Raw genomic sequence first — 16,387 nt, forward strand, 5'->3', positions numbered from 1 at the left:
CCGAGGCTCTCTGGCCCCTGGCAGCTCGTGCTGGGGACGTGGCTGCGGCCACATGGTTGTGGCGTGGGTGTTGGTGCCGCAAAGGGCAGGGGTTGTTGCTTCAGGCACGGTGGGCCGGTGGCCGTGACCCGCCTGGCACCTGGGCAAAGAGGGCACGGTCCCCTCTTCTGAACCCTATTCGAACCTCACCCACAAACAAGTCCCCAGAGGTGTTTCTTCTCTCCTTTTCTGGGTTTATTAAAACGACAGGCCCATTTGATAGTGTTGTGGAGTAAACAGAACTGAGATTTGGGTCTCAATCTGCACAGCCAATTTCATGGCCCGAGGACAGTTCTATTACACTTCCAACACGCTTTTCACTTCCGGGGAAAGCTGGGGTAACTCCCGCCTGCCCCGGCTTTGTCTCCCCCTCTCCCTGCTACCCCTTACGCTTTATCGTGACAATGAACAGTCACGACGTGGAGTTTCAGGAGTCTACAATTTCATTTTTATTTGAACCCGGGTCACCCGGCCCGGCCTGACGTGGGGCACCGGAACAGACACGGCCCGCACCCTCCCCGCCACCGTGTGGCCTGCGGGCCGATCAGCTGGCGATGGGCAGCAGCTCCTCGTCACCTGTGGACACAGAGAAGCTCGGCAGGTAGGTGTGGGACTCGCCCAGGGCGTCTGTGGATGGGGACAGTCGGGATGGGGACGCCTCACGGAGGAGGGAAGGCAGCTTGGGCTGACTTGGGACCTGAGCTTGAGGCCAGAAACTGCTGCCTGCTTGCTGCATGACCTGGTGTCTCCAAAGCGCATCCCACAGAATGATCTGGTCTTTGGCCTCTTCTCCCAGTGGGGAGACACGGCACAGAAATCAAATGGCTGCTGTTCCCCTGGCATGCTATTACTGTGGTCATCACAGCATGACCATCAGGACCAGTGACGGCTGCCGTCAGCCGAGCCCTCACCGTCCAGGCACTGTGAAATCCGAGTGGGTACTTTTGTCCCATTTTACAGAAGAAAACAAAATGAGGCTCAAACTGGTACTCGCCCAACGTGGCCAGCCCGAACGTGGCAGCCCCAGAAGCAGAGGCCGTCTCTGCCAGGCTCAGGTCTGGCCTGTGCCTCCCTGGTGCCCCGTCCCAGCTGGGGTAAGGGTTTAGCCCCACTTTACAGATGGGGAACAGGCCCAGAGAGCAGATGGGCCGGTCATCTGGTGGAGTCTAGAACTCACCTCTCCGGACCCCCACTCCCTACCAGGGCTCTCCCGCCTGGACCCAGTAGCACCCACGGGTCCTCCTACCGTTGCCAGGGACACCACAGTACTCCCTGCACTCCTTCTCTGAGTAGAACTTGTTGCCGTTGCCTTGGCAGCCGCCATAGGTGAAGAGGACGCATTTCCCCTGGACGGCATCGAATGCCCAGAGCTGGCTGTAGCCTCGGCAGGGGCCGGTCACTATGGGGAGGTTGCAGGCCGCTGTGGGGAAGGGGGGGCGCGGAGCGTCAGTCCTTCTGCGTGGCCGACCCGGGACACCCGGCAAAGGGCCTGAACCAGGTTGCCCTGCTCGTCCAGAGCACTTGGTTCCTCCGGACTGGGAAGCTGGGACCCATGGAAACCAGTCACTTGCCTGGGGCACCCACATCCAGATGTGCACTTCCTGTGACTTCAGGAAGCTTGCCCCAGAATTCTACCCCTGGAACCTCCTCTCTCAGCTCCCTGTTCACCCGGCAGGTGTCTTGTTGGGAGGACAGGGTGTGGGGTGCAGCATGCATGGAGGTGAGGGGCCCGTGCTCACCCACGGTTCGGCAGGTCTGCAGACACTCCTTCTCTGAGGCGAAGTTGTTGCCGTTGCCCAGGCAGCCGCCATATTGGAAGGTCTCACAGGCCATGGATGAGCCATTATAGAAATACCTCGTGACCATCCCCAGGCAAGGGCCTTCTGCGTGGCCCAGCTGGCAGGCATCTGGAGAGGGGCAGAACAGCAGCTCTTACTGAGTGCTTCCTGTATACCTGTCACCGGGCTGGACGCTTAACATGCACCATCTAGTTTAGTTTTCCCCTCCACACTCACAGGAAGGATTGTCAACTCATTTTTATAGACGAGGAAATTGAGAGGTAAAGGGACCTGCCCAGGATCACAGAGTGCTGAGATTCAAAACCCCGTGGGCTCCAAAATCCGTGCCCATTCCACGCCATAACCCAGCGACCCACTGGCCCACCGTCCCGTGTTGGTCTTGTCCATCCAGGGACTCTAATAATAGCAGGTGGCGGTGCACTCGGCGACAGCAGCCGTGCCGGCCTGACCTCTCCCCTTTAGTCCCACACCCATGCCTTTTCTTCCGCTGCTCCGGCCCCTGGAGGACCTTCCTCCATAGACCCCTGCCTGGATACCTGGACACCGCACGAATTCCCCTTCATCCAGGAAGTTCTCCTAGATCCCCTGACTCCTCCCTCCTCTGAGCTCCCCCACCCCCTTAGCTGACCCTGCCTTTTGGGTCCATCAGCTTCTCTGCCTGCCTCCCCTACCAGACCACAAGTTCGGAAAAGGCACGGGTTTGTCTGGATGACCCCCAGGACCCAGCACAGGGTGGAGCAGGGCTGAGCGTTTGCTGAGCAAGCTGGAGGGTGAGTCATTCGTGAACACTGTCCACCACGCAGGGCAACCTCACGTCCTGCTCCAACTTGCTCCCACAGAAGCCCTGATCGTGAGCACAGCAGGCTGTTATCCGCTGCGGAGAGGAGGAAACGTAGGCTAGGAGGCCACACAGTGGTACAGACAGGGCCAGAACGCGCTTCTCATCATGGAGCGGAGAGTTCCTGAGCCCAGGGGCCACACCTTATGTTCCTCTCTCTCCCCTCACGACCCCTGGCACCACGCAGAGGCCTTGATTTGCCTTTCCTCGTCCCAGTCCTTGACCAACAGACAAATAAGAAAGACTTCGTGGTGGTGAGGGCAGCTTGTGTGAGCCACCCATGGGCCCTTCCTCTCTGCAGTGTGACAGAAGCGGGTGGAAAGGTGAGTGGTCATTACCTTCCTTCTTGCTGAAATCAGTTGCTAGCGGCCCGGCCCCTGATCCTTCCTCTTCCTGGGGCAGCACAGCCCGCCGGGCTCTCTGGGGTGGAGAGAAAGAGAAGCCGTTGTGGGGACCTTGCCACTATTGCTCACCTGTACCCCTGGAATATATAAAAACCATTTGCTTTGGGAATCAGGGTGCAGACAGAAGCAGAGTTACTACACTGGTTAATGGACTGGTTTTCCCAAAAGTATCAACCTGAATCCCAGAATGGGCATCACAAGATAGGTTTCTAGTCTGAAAGGAAAATCAGACCCATGGAGTAGAACAACACCCCTGTATCCAAATTCTAGTTGAAATGCCCAAAGGAATGAAATAGTGAGGGAAAAGGGGCGCCTGGATGGCTCAGTCGGTTAAGCGTCCGACTTCAGCTCAGGTCACGATCTCGCGGTCCGTGAGTTCCAGCCCCGCGTCAGACTCTGGGCTGATGGCTCAGAGCCTGGAGCCTGCTTCCAATTCTGTGTCTCCCTCTCTCTCTGCCCCTCCCCCGTTCATGCTCTGTCTCTCTCTGTTCCAAAAATAAATAAACGTTAAATAAAAAAAATTAAAAAAAAAATAGTGAGGGGGAAAAAAAATCATCTGAATTGGAAACCAGGGAAGAGCAGCATTTCCGTGCCAGAAACTTGAAGGTGTTTCTACACGGTGGAGTGTGGGTGTGAATGATTTGCAGGAAGGGCTGACCAGACTATCACTGTCAGTCGCTTGCAAAGGAAAAGCCACCCAGAAGGTATGGAGAAGGGACCCCAGACTGACCCTGACACTCTCAGCTGTGGTGGTGGGGAGTGGTGGGGACTAAAGAGCGGGGCAGGCTGCCAAAGCTGGCAAAAGGCTAAGTGTAGAGTCCCCTGAGGCAGGATCCCAAGGCCATTAAAAAAGGGATGAGCAGGGAAACTGCCAGCCAGCAGGGATGGGAGAGACTAGAATCTGAAAAAGTAAATCTGTGGTAACTTTCAATGTTCTCCTTTTAAGGTGCAACTAAAGCTATGATCAGGGACTCCCAACTGTCTCTCAAGCTGGTTGCACATAGGCCTTCTTCTTTGGTGAGGATGAAGGAAGAGAGAAAAAATCATGGCACAATTGAAATAATGCAGCTGCTCAGGAGAAATACCTCCATCACACGCAGGATGACAGCAGGAAACAGGAGAAAACTTAAACCATCAATGAATTCATGATGACACTGCGTCAATATCCCAGGGGCCAACGGTTATGGAAATGAATAGAATGAAAGAAGGAAGTTACTGGAGATGGGAAGGATTTTGTTTAATTTAACCATACCGTAGAGAATAAACTGGCTAAATGATCATAAGAAATACATTCACATAGTAGAAATTCTAGAAGGAGAGGCAATCGATATAGAAATAATAGAAGAAAACTTTTCTGAGTTGAAGAAAGACTTGAGTTGTCCAATTATAAATTGGGGTCAAAGGGAATGAGGTAAAATTAATGAAGAGCCCCACGTGGACACTTCCTAGAGACAAAGGATAAAGAGCCTAACGGACCGTGTAGTAAACAGCAGCATTAAATGACAGAATCTGCAGAGCAACATCTGAAGTTTATAAGAGAGAAAAGATTCCGTACTCATCTAAGCTGTTGACCATGTGATAAACACATTTTCAAACACGCAGGGATCCAGTAGTTTGCCACCCATGTGTTTATTCAGAAAAAATAAAAATAAAAAACTACTTATAGAAATATTCCAGGGCACCTGGCTGGCTCAGTCAGTGGACCATGTGACTCTTAATCTTTGGGTTGTGAGTTCGAGCCCCATGTGGGGTACAGAGAGTACTTAAAAATAAAATCTTAAACCTACAAAAATATTCCCACCAATTGAGAGAGGAATCTAAGTACAAAAAAAAAAAAAATGGATGATGCAATAGCAAGAAATTATGATAAACTATAAAGCCAATAAAACAGAGTTGAGGTTAAATGGTTGTTCCAATGGTCACATGATGTAAATGTTAAAAGTCATTCTCAGAACAAAAGATGGAGGGGCGCCTGGGTGTCTCAGTCGGTTAAGCGTCCGACTTCGGCTCAGGTCATGATCTCACAGCGCGTGAGTTCGAGCCCGTGTCAGCCTCTGTGCTGACAGCTCGGAGCCTGGAGCCTGCTGTGGATTCTGTGTCTCCCTCTCTCTCTGCCCCTCCCCCCACTCACAGTCTGTCTGTCTCTACCTCAAGAATCAACATTAAAAAAAAATTTTAACAAAAGGTGGAAAATATAAATGTCAACCTCAGATTACATCCACAAAACCAGACATGTGGGAAGCCTGGAAAGAAGAAATGGAAAGTGTGCTCCAGTTTTCTTTTCTGCAAGGGCAGACACCACTTATGGTTTCATGCTTGACAGTGATAAAGAAATACAGATTCCGTCGAGATGGGGATGAAGATGGAAGATCCAAATTTCCCTCAAGATTGACTTTTCCAGTTCCTAACAGCAAGAAAATGAATTCAGAATATCAATCTCCAAATGTTCATCAGCATGGCTCAGTCAAGGAAAGGGGCATAGTGGAAAGCAAAAAGTAAAACGGTTGATCAAGGAAAGAAATCAAGTATTTTGGAGCTGAACAGGATGGTCAACTCCTAACTCTGCCCTCTAACTCCCAAGTCATTCAATTTCTGATTATTCTCCCTAAGACTCCCGAATCCTGAGAGAAGGAAATTGAGGGACCTTTTCTTTTTCCTCTTCTGACAGAGAAGTAGTGAAGACAACTTCTGGGAAGAAAAGAGGAAACAGACTAGAGGCCTTCTCTCTCTAAGTGAAGGTTCTGGGACTACACGATCTAATGCACCAGGGGTATTGACATGGGGCGGACAGATGTCACTGCCCTGACCAGGTGGAATGAACCCCACGTAGTTCTTCAAAAGAGAAAGCAAGGAAGGGTATTCCAGCCAAGATGGCATGCCTTAGGAAAGCTCTTCCACCCCTGCTCCTTCCCACCCTTTCCTTGGACTTCAGAAAAGTCGATGGAACACAAAATACCCAGACCTTAGACTACATTTGGGTAGGAGGGGGCTCAGCTCAATTTTATTGGGGGAAATGACCAAGGAATAAATGAAACCCCCCACCCCACCATATCACAGCAGACAGGCGAAAACTGAGCAGGAACAAGATAAAAAGAAATGGCACAGAGACTATCCAGACCCATTTCTGAGATGAAGGAGTAAATAGGCTGCACTATAGAAAGAGCCCGACTCCTGTCATGAAAGAGCCGGCTCCTGTCATGAACTGCCTAGACCTCCCCTGAGGAGTGGGCTTACATTCCCAGCCTGAGCTGTCAGCCCCTGTTGGGACTGCCTCAGCTAAGGGGACCCCTCTCACTCAGGGTCATGCTTCCTCCCCCAGGCTGATCCCAGAACATGATCAAAATCCGGGTATTAAGGCCCCACCCCTTGGCACCATCATGAGACAACTCCAAAGGTTCCCCCCCCCCCCCCCCCCCAGTTCTAGAGCTCCCACAGGGTTGGCTGAGCCATCATGACCACATCACCGGTCCGCTTCTCCTGCCCAGTTCTTCCTTCACACCTGCTCTACAGGTGTTGATCTAGGAAACCCCACCTATGACACCAATGTAGAAGAAAATACAACTCAACAAGCTGAAGGAAATTCTTCAGTGGCCTCAAGCTATAAAATAAAATTGCTTAATGAAAACATATATTCATTAAAACAAGACTCAAAGACAAAGTGGTAAACAACAGAATACAATAAAAGACAAAATTCAGGCCTAGATATAAAAAATTGAGAACGAAGACAACATACATTCAGAGCTAGTGAATAAGTCAGAAATAGCAAGGAACAGAATAGATGCTGCTAAATGGAATGACTGTCCCAGAAGAAAGACGAGTGAGAATCCCGGGAGAAGCCCAGTGAATACAGATGAAAGCAACTGAGAACACCTAGCATGTGTGGAAGACAAAGATGCTCCAGGATGAGAGAACAAGTGTTCCCAAAGTAGCAAAACCCCACAGAAAAATGTAATCTGTGGATGGGAAGGGCACACTGAATTCCAGGAAATTCTGGCATGGAATTCTCAACACCAAGACATGTCCTTGTTAAGATACTGACTGTGGAGTGTTCTGGCTGACTCGGTCAGTAGAGCATGTGACTCTTGATCTGAGGATCGTGAGTGCACGCCCCACATTGGGCTTAAAGCTTACTTTAAAAAATTGAAAAAAAAAAGATACAGAGTTCAAGGATAAAGTTTGTCCTGGCATCTGGGCAGAAGAAACAAATTGCTTACAAGGAGAAGAAACAGCAGGCTGGCCTCAGGCTTTCCCAGAGTGATGATTAGCTCTTGAGAACAACAGAGCAGTGCAGACAACATTCCGAGGGAAAGGAAACATGACCCAAGAATGTGACGCCCAAGCAAAATGCCATTCAAGTATGAAGGAAATGGGCAGACTTTTCTCAAACGGAAGAATCCAAGGATTAAAACACCCATGAACCCGCCTTGTAAACACCACTTGGTGAAGGCATTAATGAAGAGATTGATAGAAATAAGTAACTCAGGAATGGAGACGCTGTGGTTATATTCACCAAGAGTGAGTGTAGAATCCATTCCAGAACTTTTACTAAGTGACTGGGAAAGATGGCGACAGATGCTTATTTGAAGTTCAAAAAGTCCAACCGCGTTGTTTTTTTCTTAATTCAAATAAAACTACAAAGAATGCTTTTTAAAGCTCAAAATAACATCTGCGATATCATCCCATTTAATAACAGAATCTGTGCAGAAATCTGTGCATTCCTTCTATCTGTCCTTCCCTCCACATGTGCACGTGCCGAAATTGCTGGATTAATGTGAATATTGGTAGTTTTTGGGTGGTGGCATTTTTTTAAACTCTTACTCTGTATCCTTTTCAGCATGATTTTAATTCTTTATTTTCATTTATTTATCTTATTTTTATCTTTTTTAATTTTAATTCCGTATAATGAGCACATGTTGGTTTTCGTAAAATCAATGATAATTTTTCTTTAAAAACACAGAAGCAAACAATGTTAACAGTGCTGATTCTATGTAGGAATAAGGACACTCTTTTCTTACTTTCTTGTATTTTAAAAAAATTTTTGAGACTATGTTTCTAATATATTTATAATATATATTTGTTCAGAAACATAGCCTTGAAAATTTACACATGTATACACGCATGTATATGCACACACACGTTGGCAGAATAAATCCGGATATATAATTTCCAAATAATCACAGAAAAAAAAAACAAAAAACGAAGAAAGCTTAATCGATATGGTAAAGGCAGGAAAATAAAGCAGAAGAGTAAGGAAGCCCAAAACATCCAAAGGCAGAATAGTAGATAGAGGAGGTGATTGAGAAGCTGCCTGCTCTCAAGTTTGCTGGTTTTTTGGAGATCAATTGACTTTGTCTTTTATTTCTTAAGTATTGGGTATCATCATTTCGTTATTGAGTATTTCACTGGCTTTAGGCACTATGCTAAGAATTTTTCCAATAGGTCACTGAATTCTAGCCCATGGAAGGTAAGTGTAACTACCCCATTTCACAGATGAGGAAAAGTGAGGTCTGGATAGGACAGCAACTGGCCCAGATGGTAGATCTGAGATTGAGCCCTGCGGGGGGCGGGGGGAGGGTTCTGACTTCAAGACCCCATGCCTTCCACTGCCTTCTCTCAACCTCTCTCAATGACCCCACCCACCACCACAGGGGGACCTAAGCAAGGGCAGCAAAAATCAAGCAGGCAGGGTGGGGATGGGGTGGGAAAAAGTGCTCACCGTGAGTGGAGAGGGCTCTGGTTCCTGCTCCCCAGGGACACACTCACCTAGGCCAGGACAGAAGAGAGAGGTGGGTAAGAGGGCCAAGACCCAGAGAGGGCTTTGTTTCTTTCATAATGCTAATGACTGCGTGCCAGGGGGCACTCCGCTGGGAACTGTCTTCTGCATTAGCCCGCTTCATGAATGGCTCCACTCACGTGGCCTGCTGAAGGTCATTCGTTGGAAAAGCGACAAGCTGGTGGCCGCACCATCGTCGCCAGCAGCACCATCGAAGAACAGCAATGGCTAACACTTACTGAGCACTTACTAGACACTGGGCACAGCGCTATCGTATTTAAAGGCTTCCTCTCGCTGACTTCCCACGGCAACGTGTAAGAGAGGCAGTGTGATGCCCCATTTTACAGATGAGGAAAATAAGGCCCCGGAAGGTTGACTAGCCAGAAGCCACACAGCTCAACTTGAATTTCGGTACTCTACCTCGAGCCCATACTCTTGACCCCAGTACTGGATTGCCTTCTGCGAGCTGCCTGTGGATTCTGGCTCTAACCTCAGTTTAACAGGTGGCACGAGGCTGAATGCGCTGAATTGGTTCTAGCCTCAGCTCCACCAAGCCCATTTGCTATGTGACCTGGAACAAATCTGGGGGCCCCGGCTACCTTCTCTATAAAGAGGGGAGGGGGACTATAATCCTACGTATCTCAGAGGGTTACAGGAAAGACCCAGGGCCTGGGAAGATGCTCTCTGAGGACCGTGAAGGATGAGGAGGAGACAGAAAGGTGGGGTGGGGCGGGGCGGGGTCGCACTTACCTTTGTCGGCCATCGTGAAGATGGAGTCCTCGGGGATGCCCACACCCAAGGCCACCTCCCTGAACTCCTCCAGCAGGCTTTCTCGAAGCTGTGGCTGTCGCCCTGCAATGGGAAGCAGAGAAGACGCCTCGAACCCCAGGTGCCTAGGCTAGCAAGACGTGGGATTATTCTGCCCAGTGATTGTCATTTAGGAGCTGGAAGCTATCAGCCCAGTGTGATCTCCTCAATACACTTGTGGAAAGATTGGCTCCACAAGGAGAAGAGGTGTCCCTCCCAGACTCCCTCCGACCCCAGGTCTCCCAAATCCCCACGCGTGGTTTTTTCTGCTGGTTCTGTTACAGACCCGGAAACTCTGGAATTAAACACCAAAAGAAAAGGATTCTACCTCAGACGGGAGGCTGAGCTCTGCCTCCTCCAGGGCGAGTAAATGTTTCCACCTTTCCCACAACTACGGTTTTATCAGAAGGATGGAGCAGAACTCCCGACTCCTCCCCACTCCACTGTCCCTAAATCACTGGCCTCCTCCCGCCCCCAACTCCTGTGGACTTATCTAGCTCCACGCCGTTACCATAGAGCTTGGCGGTAATGGTGGGCCCATGGTGGTGGCTGAATTTCTTGGTCAGAAGGATGGCGTACTCGTCATAGTTGGTGTGGACCACATAGGACTCCATGGTGATGTTCCATCCTGCATGGGGGATGCAGGAGGCCAAAGGCATCGGTTGTCAGAAGGCTCCTCTAGCCTGAATTCCTTCACCTATTCACCCGTACATCATCTGTTCATCCATCCTTCTATCTATCCATCCATCTCCTCCATATATTTATCATTAATTCATCCACCATCATCCCATCCATCCATCCTTTCCATACGTCAAACCATTTCCTTCCTTCTTTCCTTCCCTTCTACCTCCCTTCCCTTCTCTCCCCCCTTCTTTCCTCCACCCATTAACCCATCGATTTATCTGTTAGATGACTGATGAACTCACTTATCTGCCATCCATATATGCGCTCGTTTACCAATCATTTGCTTATTTTCTCATTTATTTATTCACACATCCACCTACCCAAACATTCATAGGTTCCACTTCCAGCGCAGTTATTTGACACATAGAGCATAGTCAATAAACATCTGCTGGGTGAATGAATAAATTCACGTCCAGAAGGAATAAATTCCTTCTGTGACAGCACCATGCACCCTGCACATGGTAGATGTTCAGCATAATTTTTATCAACTGATTGCAGATGGCCACCATGAATGCTGACGAACTCCTGATGTTATCCTCAGAATTCAGTGACACCCCTTTCATTCTGGATGCTCACGAGTGCACGAGAGAGAAGGCAGGAGAAGGGAAAGAGGAGGAATACATACAGAAAGCCCAGAGGACATCTCAGAAAAATGGGAGGGAAGGCTCTGGGGGCACAGAGAGGTGAGGCAGAAGGAAAAACAGGTTAAGACGCCACAAGGTCTTTTTCAGCAAAGGGGAGAGAGCTGCGGAGGATGCCTCCAATTCAACTTACTGGGCTTATGATAGAGGAACTTTCCGTCAGTGTCTGTTTTCTCATAAGCCCCGGAGATCTCCTCGCAGGTGCCTCTCCTGGAGATGTACACACCAAAAGAAAGGTAACCGCTGGTAAGAGACCGTGGTCCCCACACCCACTCTCCTGCGGGGTCCTCTTCACATGTTTTTCTTTTGTAATTTGGGACGTAGCACTTCCAAACATCCTGTTTAATCCTCATGCCAGTCCTAGGAGACCCACGCACGTACAAGGGAACAGAGGGACAGAGGAAAAAGGGACTAATCTTGCCCCTTGGCAAAGCCAGCCCTAAACATCAACTTCCTGAACCAAATCTGCACATCAGACTGACGCACGGGTAGGGGGGGGAGTGATGAATGAATGCTTTAATTCCTTTATTACCCTGTGTCTCTCTGGCCCCAGGTCCCTCTGTGAAAGGGGGATAATGACACCTCAAATTGCCGTTGTCAGGATCCAAGAGGATACTATTAAACAGCTTTGGGGCGCCTGGGTGGCTCAGTCAGTTAAGCGCCCGACTTCAGCTCAGGTCGTGATCTTGCGGTTTGTGGGTTCGAGCCCCGCGTTAGGCTCTGTGCTGACAGCTCAGAGCCTGGAACCTGCTTTGGATTCTGGGTCTCCCTATCTCTCTGCCCCTCCCCCATTTGCTCTCTGTCTCCCTCAAAAATAAACATCAAAAAAACCACAACAGCTTAGAGTAAGCACTATGCACATACTAGCTGTTGTTACGATGATTGTTATTTATCTTACCAACATTTATCGAGCAGCATCTATGTGCCAGGCACTGTGTGACAGGCTGAGGATATAGAGGAGGGCAAGATGGACTCTGTCCCCTCATGGACCTCAGGACTGAGCAGGGCCCATGGGCAGACCAGAGGCAGATGCAATCAGTGTGCCAAGTGGGGAGAAGCATGAGGTGCTCCAAGAGCACAAAGGAAGGTGTGTAACCTGAACCTTGGTGGGGGTGGGGGTGAGGGTGGCAGGCACGGATGGCTTCCTGGAGGAAGTGACCTAGAACCTGAGTCCTAAAGGATCCATAGGAATTGGCCCAGACGGGTGGGGAGACGTTTCGCCAGTAGAAGGAACATCAGGTGCAAGAGGGTGGAGGGTTTCAGGAGCTGAAAGTCTACTTGGGTCGGTCACCGAATACCTGGTGAGTCCTGGGAGGGGCCTAGAAGGCCCCATTAATGGAGTTGAACTTTATTCCCAGGGCAATAGGGAGCTATGGAAAAGTTTGAGCAGATGCGAGTTTTCAAGAGGTCTTTTGTTTGCTGGGTAAACGGTTGGAGATTAGAGGTGGGGAGAAGTGTAGAGACGGGGTGTTGTAGACAGCAAGGAGAGAAGGGCAGGTGGCTTGGCAGGGTGAGGATGGTAAAGAAGGGAGCAGAGGGCAGCTTGGAGGGATTTAGGAGAATGGACAGGGCTTGACGGTGGACTGAATAGCCTGTGGCAGCAGAGAGAGGAGTCTCAGTGCCTCCCTCCCACCCACGTTTCCAGGTTGGGTCCTGGGGGTTGGCAGGGCCCTGACTGAGCTAAGGACACCGCAGGATCGAGTTGCAAACCAGGCTGCAAAATAGGCATGTGTCAGGGCACTGCGTGGTGGAGGGCAGTGGAGGGCCCTGGAGCTCGGAGGCAAGGTCCCGGCTGGAGGTAGAGACCTTAGCTCTCCGGGACTGGGTGGTGACTGAAGCCGGGCGGGGGTGGCAGATGGGCCCTGGTCCCCCTCGCCCCTCCCACCCCATCCCTGTTCTCACCGCCAACGAGTGCTGGTCATGCTGATCTCCTTGTCCGTCGCCCCCTTGCCCAGCACCAGCGTGCTCATGGACATCCTGTCCATGAACTTCTTCAGCCACGGGCAGGTGGAGCCTATGGCCACGTGGAACCACTTCCCGTAGATCTAGGAGAGAGCCACAAGCTCCGAGGATCTGGATTCGCCTCAGAGCGCAGAGACGACTGGCCAGGCACCTGCTCCCTTCCCTCCTCTCTACGCTCCCTTCCCTCCCTCCAGTAGCTAACTGGAGGCCACGCAGCCTCGAGGACGGATGGGGCCTAACGGTGGCCCCATGTTACCACAGCAAGCCTAGGAAGGGGGTGTGTGCACGGGGTCCCACGCTGCTTGGGGGGGAAGGCCTTACCCTGTTTAGGCACAGGATCTGCGCTGCTCACGTGGATGAGGCACAAATCCCCGTGGTTGAAGGTCATCGTCAACCACGGCCCCCAGAGCAGCAGTCCCGTCTTTCACTCCTCTGGGGACAGGGAGCTCGGCGCCTTGGAGGCAGCCCGTAGCTCCGTGTTAGAAATGGTCTCCTTTCCTTGAACTAGTAATTCAGGACAAGCCTGCCGCCCCTTTCTCCCGCCCACAGGGCAAAGGGTGGAAAGAGCCCTCACACCCCTGAAGACCCCGGGGAGCCTCCTATGCTTCGCCACCCCAGATGACCCCAGGACCCTGCTCCTCTGGGCCCCTCCACCCACAACCCTTGCTTGTCTCTAGCATAGACAAAATCCACAGCCAGAAGGCTCTGAGAGCCCCTCATACCGATGCGGACACTGAGCCCTGGGTGGGCAAGGTCCTGTTCCAGGTCACCCGGTGACTGGGGACAGAACTGGGGTCGGAGAGTGGTCCTGGGGCTCCCCCACACAGCACTTAACAGCCGGCCCTCTTAATCCCACCGGCCCGATCTCCGTCCTGTTTCTCTGCTCCCCGTTACCCCTCACGTCTACCCCGTGCCACCCAGACCTCTGTCCACAGCCAGGCCCGTAAGGGCAGAGGGCCCAGGATGGTAATAGGGGTTGGGGGCAGGGGGGAGAAGGGGCCGAAAGGTGAAGGGCAGGGGGAGGGGGGCAGGAGGTCACGAAAAGCTAAACCCTGTGAGGGGGCTGCAGGGGCAGCAGACAGCACGAAGCCTTTTCCAGGCTGGGTTATAACTGAAGCACGGATTCCCCTTGCGCCCCCAAGAAGGCAGGTTCACACGTGAGGGCATCTGACTCAGAGATCGTCAGACGAGAGGCCCAACGGAATGGCAGGTGCATAAAGTTGTAGTTTCGGTGAATCCCGGGCGGTCTGAGCAGGAAGGGCCCTTGGGGACCCAGCCCCCGAGTTTCGGCTTGGGAAACTGGCCCCCCTGCGAGGCCCACCTGCTCAGACACCCCGCCATCGCCGCCCGAGAGGCCAGCCTTACCCTAGAGATGTCGAAGTTCTCTTGCACTTGGATGTCATCGGGTGGCGTCAGCACGGGGCTGGCACTCACCGCCAGGCAGGCAGTGAGCAGCAGAAACAGAGCCCTGAGGCTCCGCATGGTTCTGGGCTCTTCTGCCTCGGTGTCACTCACAAGCTCAGTCTGGGGACAGAGGAGCCACCGTGTCTCTGCCTGCAGCAGCTGTGAACTGACACTGGGGAGGGGGCCTGCAGCCTGTAGGTGACCTTGGTATTTGCCCTGCTCAGCCGCTCAGCCGGAACCAATCAGGGCCCCAAGGCCAGGTCTGATCGATCCCTTGTAGCGCCCTGCCCCGGGGTCAGTAGTCCCAAGGGGTCAAGGAGGCTGTTTCAGAGGAGGCGTTGACCAAACACAACGTGGCTCAGATGCAGCCCAGGGCCGGGCTCAGGCTCCAGAATGGCTCCCGGAGAGACCTCCCCACCCGCCACAGGGGAAGACGAGCCTCGCCCGCTGGGTCGTTCATTCCGTTCATCCCACCTGGACCTCACGTCCCCGTGAGCCGGCAGAATGAACCTGATTGGGCCCCTTCCTCACGTGAGAAACGAGACCCAGGGGGAAGAAATGACGTAGCACAGACCGCAGGGAGGTCTAAGGCACAGCCCAGACTAGAACTCAGGCATCCTGTCCCCAGAGTTCCCCGTCTGACTCCTGGCTTCCCACAGCCCGAGCAAATAATAGAAGGAATGATGACGATAGCAGCTCCCGTTCACCGAGCACCTGCTGTGTGTGCCACCTTTGTTCCAACACTTCATGCACACCGCAGAACTGAGCTCAATCCCCACCGCAGCCCTAGAAAGTAGGTGCTATTTTTCCCCTTTAAAGACGGGGGACTTGAGTCTCCAAGAGGTAAGGTGCCTTGCCCAGGGCCTGTCTGCTGGGACGCAGCGCTGCTGGGACAGGAGGCAGTGGCTGGTGGTTGAGAGCGCGAACTCAGGAGGCAGACTGCATCCCTGCTGGCCTCGGGCAAGTGACTTTCCCTCCCAGCGCCTTGGTTTCCTCATCAATGGAGAGAACAGGTCCTGGCTCAGAGCACGGTTGGGAGGGCGTGGGCATTACGCCTGGCAAAGCACTAGGGCAATGTCTGGCACATGGTAAGAGCTGAATGTGTTGATAGCAGGTTGAACACAAGCGTCCCCTGCAAAATTCACGTGCGTCCGGAACCTCAGAACGTGACCTCATTTGCAGACGTGATTAGTTAAGGTGGGGTCGGGCCCTGCATCTAATGACTGGTGTCTTCCTAAGAGACATGGGAGGGAGACTCAGACACACAGACACAGAGGGACCCGCAGGGAAGACGGCCGTGTGAAGCTAGGGAGAGGCAAGCAAGGATTCTTTTCTTGAACCTTCAGGAAGAATGTGGCCCCGCTGACAATCAGGTGTCAGACTTCGAACTTCCAGACCTGTGAGAGATTACACTCCTGTTGTTTTAAGCCACCCAGTTGTGGTACTTTGTTCACGGCAGCCTTAGGAAACCATATAGGGTTCATGAAACAATTTAAATGAGAGTATTAAAGAACCCGAGTCTGTTTGTCTCCAAAGCTCAGACTCTTGCCAGTGATACTCTAGGTCCTCTCCTTGAAGATCTCTTTCCCAGCAGTCAGAGCTGCTGTCCTCACGTCCTCCCTGTTCTTGGCATAGAACATTCCACACTCACCCTAGGCCCCCTGCTGCAGCTGGGCATGGCCCCTACAGACAGGGGGTTCCAAAAGCAAGACCCACACTTGTGTGAGAATCCGGGAATTCTTCCCCGCACAGTAGCACTGACAAATGGTATGTCGTGTCCCTCTGTAAGAGCCACCCACTACCTCTTCTTTGACCAGGATCGGGAACAAGTATGTCTCCCCTCCTAAGCGAGTGTGTTTCCTTTGCTCCATCACTGACAGCTTGGCTACTGATGGCATTTCCTTTTTGCTTTGGCTGCCAGGGAGCTCAAAGCCACATTACAAGTTTAGTCACAGCAACCGTCTCAGGTTAGATTTCTGGGACAATTACCTTCCCGCTTGTTCACAAAGTTTCTCGGTCTTTTATGGTTTGGCTAG

General features: G+C 51.8%; 1 protein-coding gene across 1 annotated transcript; it reads right to left on the bottom strand.

Moving 5' to 3' along the window:
* Window positions 1–464: 464 nt before the first annotated feature.
* Window positions 465–14,543, bottom strand: LOC122204885 (alpha-1-microglobulin/bikunin precursor). The gene is made up of 10 exons (XM_042912682.1): window positions 14,313–14,543; window positions 12,888–13,030; window positions 11,119–11,195; window positions 10,172–10,288; window positions 9,604–9,705; window positions 8,797–8,843; window positions 3,015–3,096; window positions 1,779–1,946; window positions 1,286–1,459; window positions 465–615 (listed from the first exon to the last, which is right to left on the bottom strand). Exons 1-10 carry the CDS (start codon window positions 14,427–14,429, stop codon window positions 584–586), a joined length of 1,059 nt encoding a protein of 352 aa, XP_042768616.1. The 5' UTR covers window positions 14,430–14,543; the 3' UTR covers window positions 465–583.
* Between the last annotated feature and the right edge of the window lie 1,844 nt (window positions 14,544–16,387).

Source organism: Panthera leo, chromosome D4 (assembly GCF_018350215.1).
Source record: "Panthera leo isolate Ple1 chromosome D4, P.leo_Ple1_pat1.1, whole genome shotgun sequence".
Lineage (NCBI taxonomy): Eukaryota > Metazoa > Chordata > Mammalia > Carnivora > Felidae > Panthera > Panthera leo.

Excerpts from the sequence above, each read along its gene's own strand:
- LOC122204885 (XM_042912682.1), bottom strand. The coding sequence starts at position 14,429 with ATGCGGAGCCTCAGGGCTCTGTTTCTGCTGCTCACTGCCTGCCTGGCG. Across the intron at positions 13,031-14,312 it reads AGAACTTCGACATCTCTAGG|ATCTACGGGAAGTGGTTCCA; the intron begins GTAAGGCTGGCC and ends GCTCTCTCCTAG. Across the intron at positions 9,706-10,171 it reads CATTACCGCCAAGCTCTATG|GGCGACAGCCACAGCTTCGA; the intron begins GTAACGGCGTGG and ends TTCCCATTGCAG.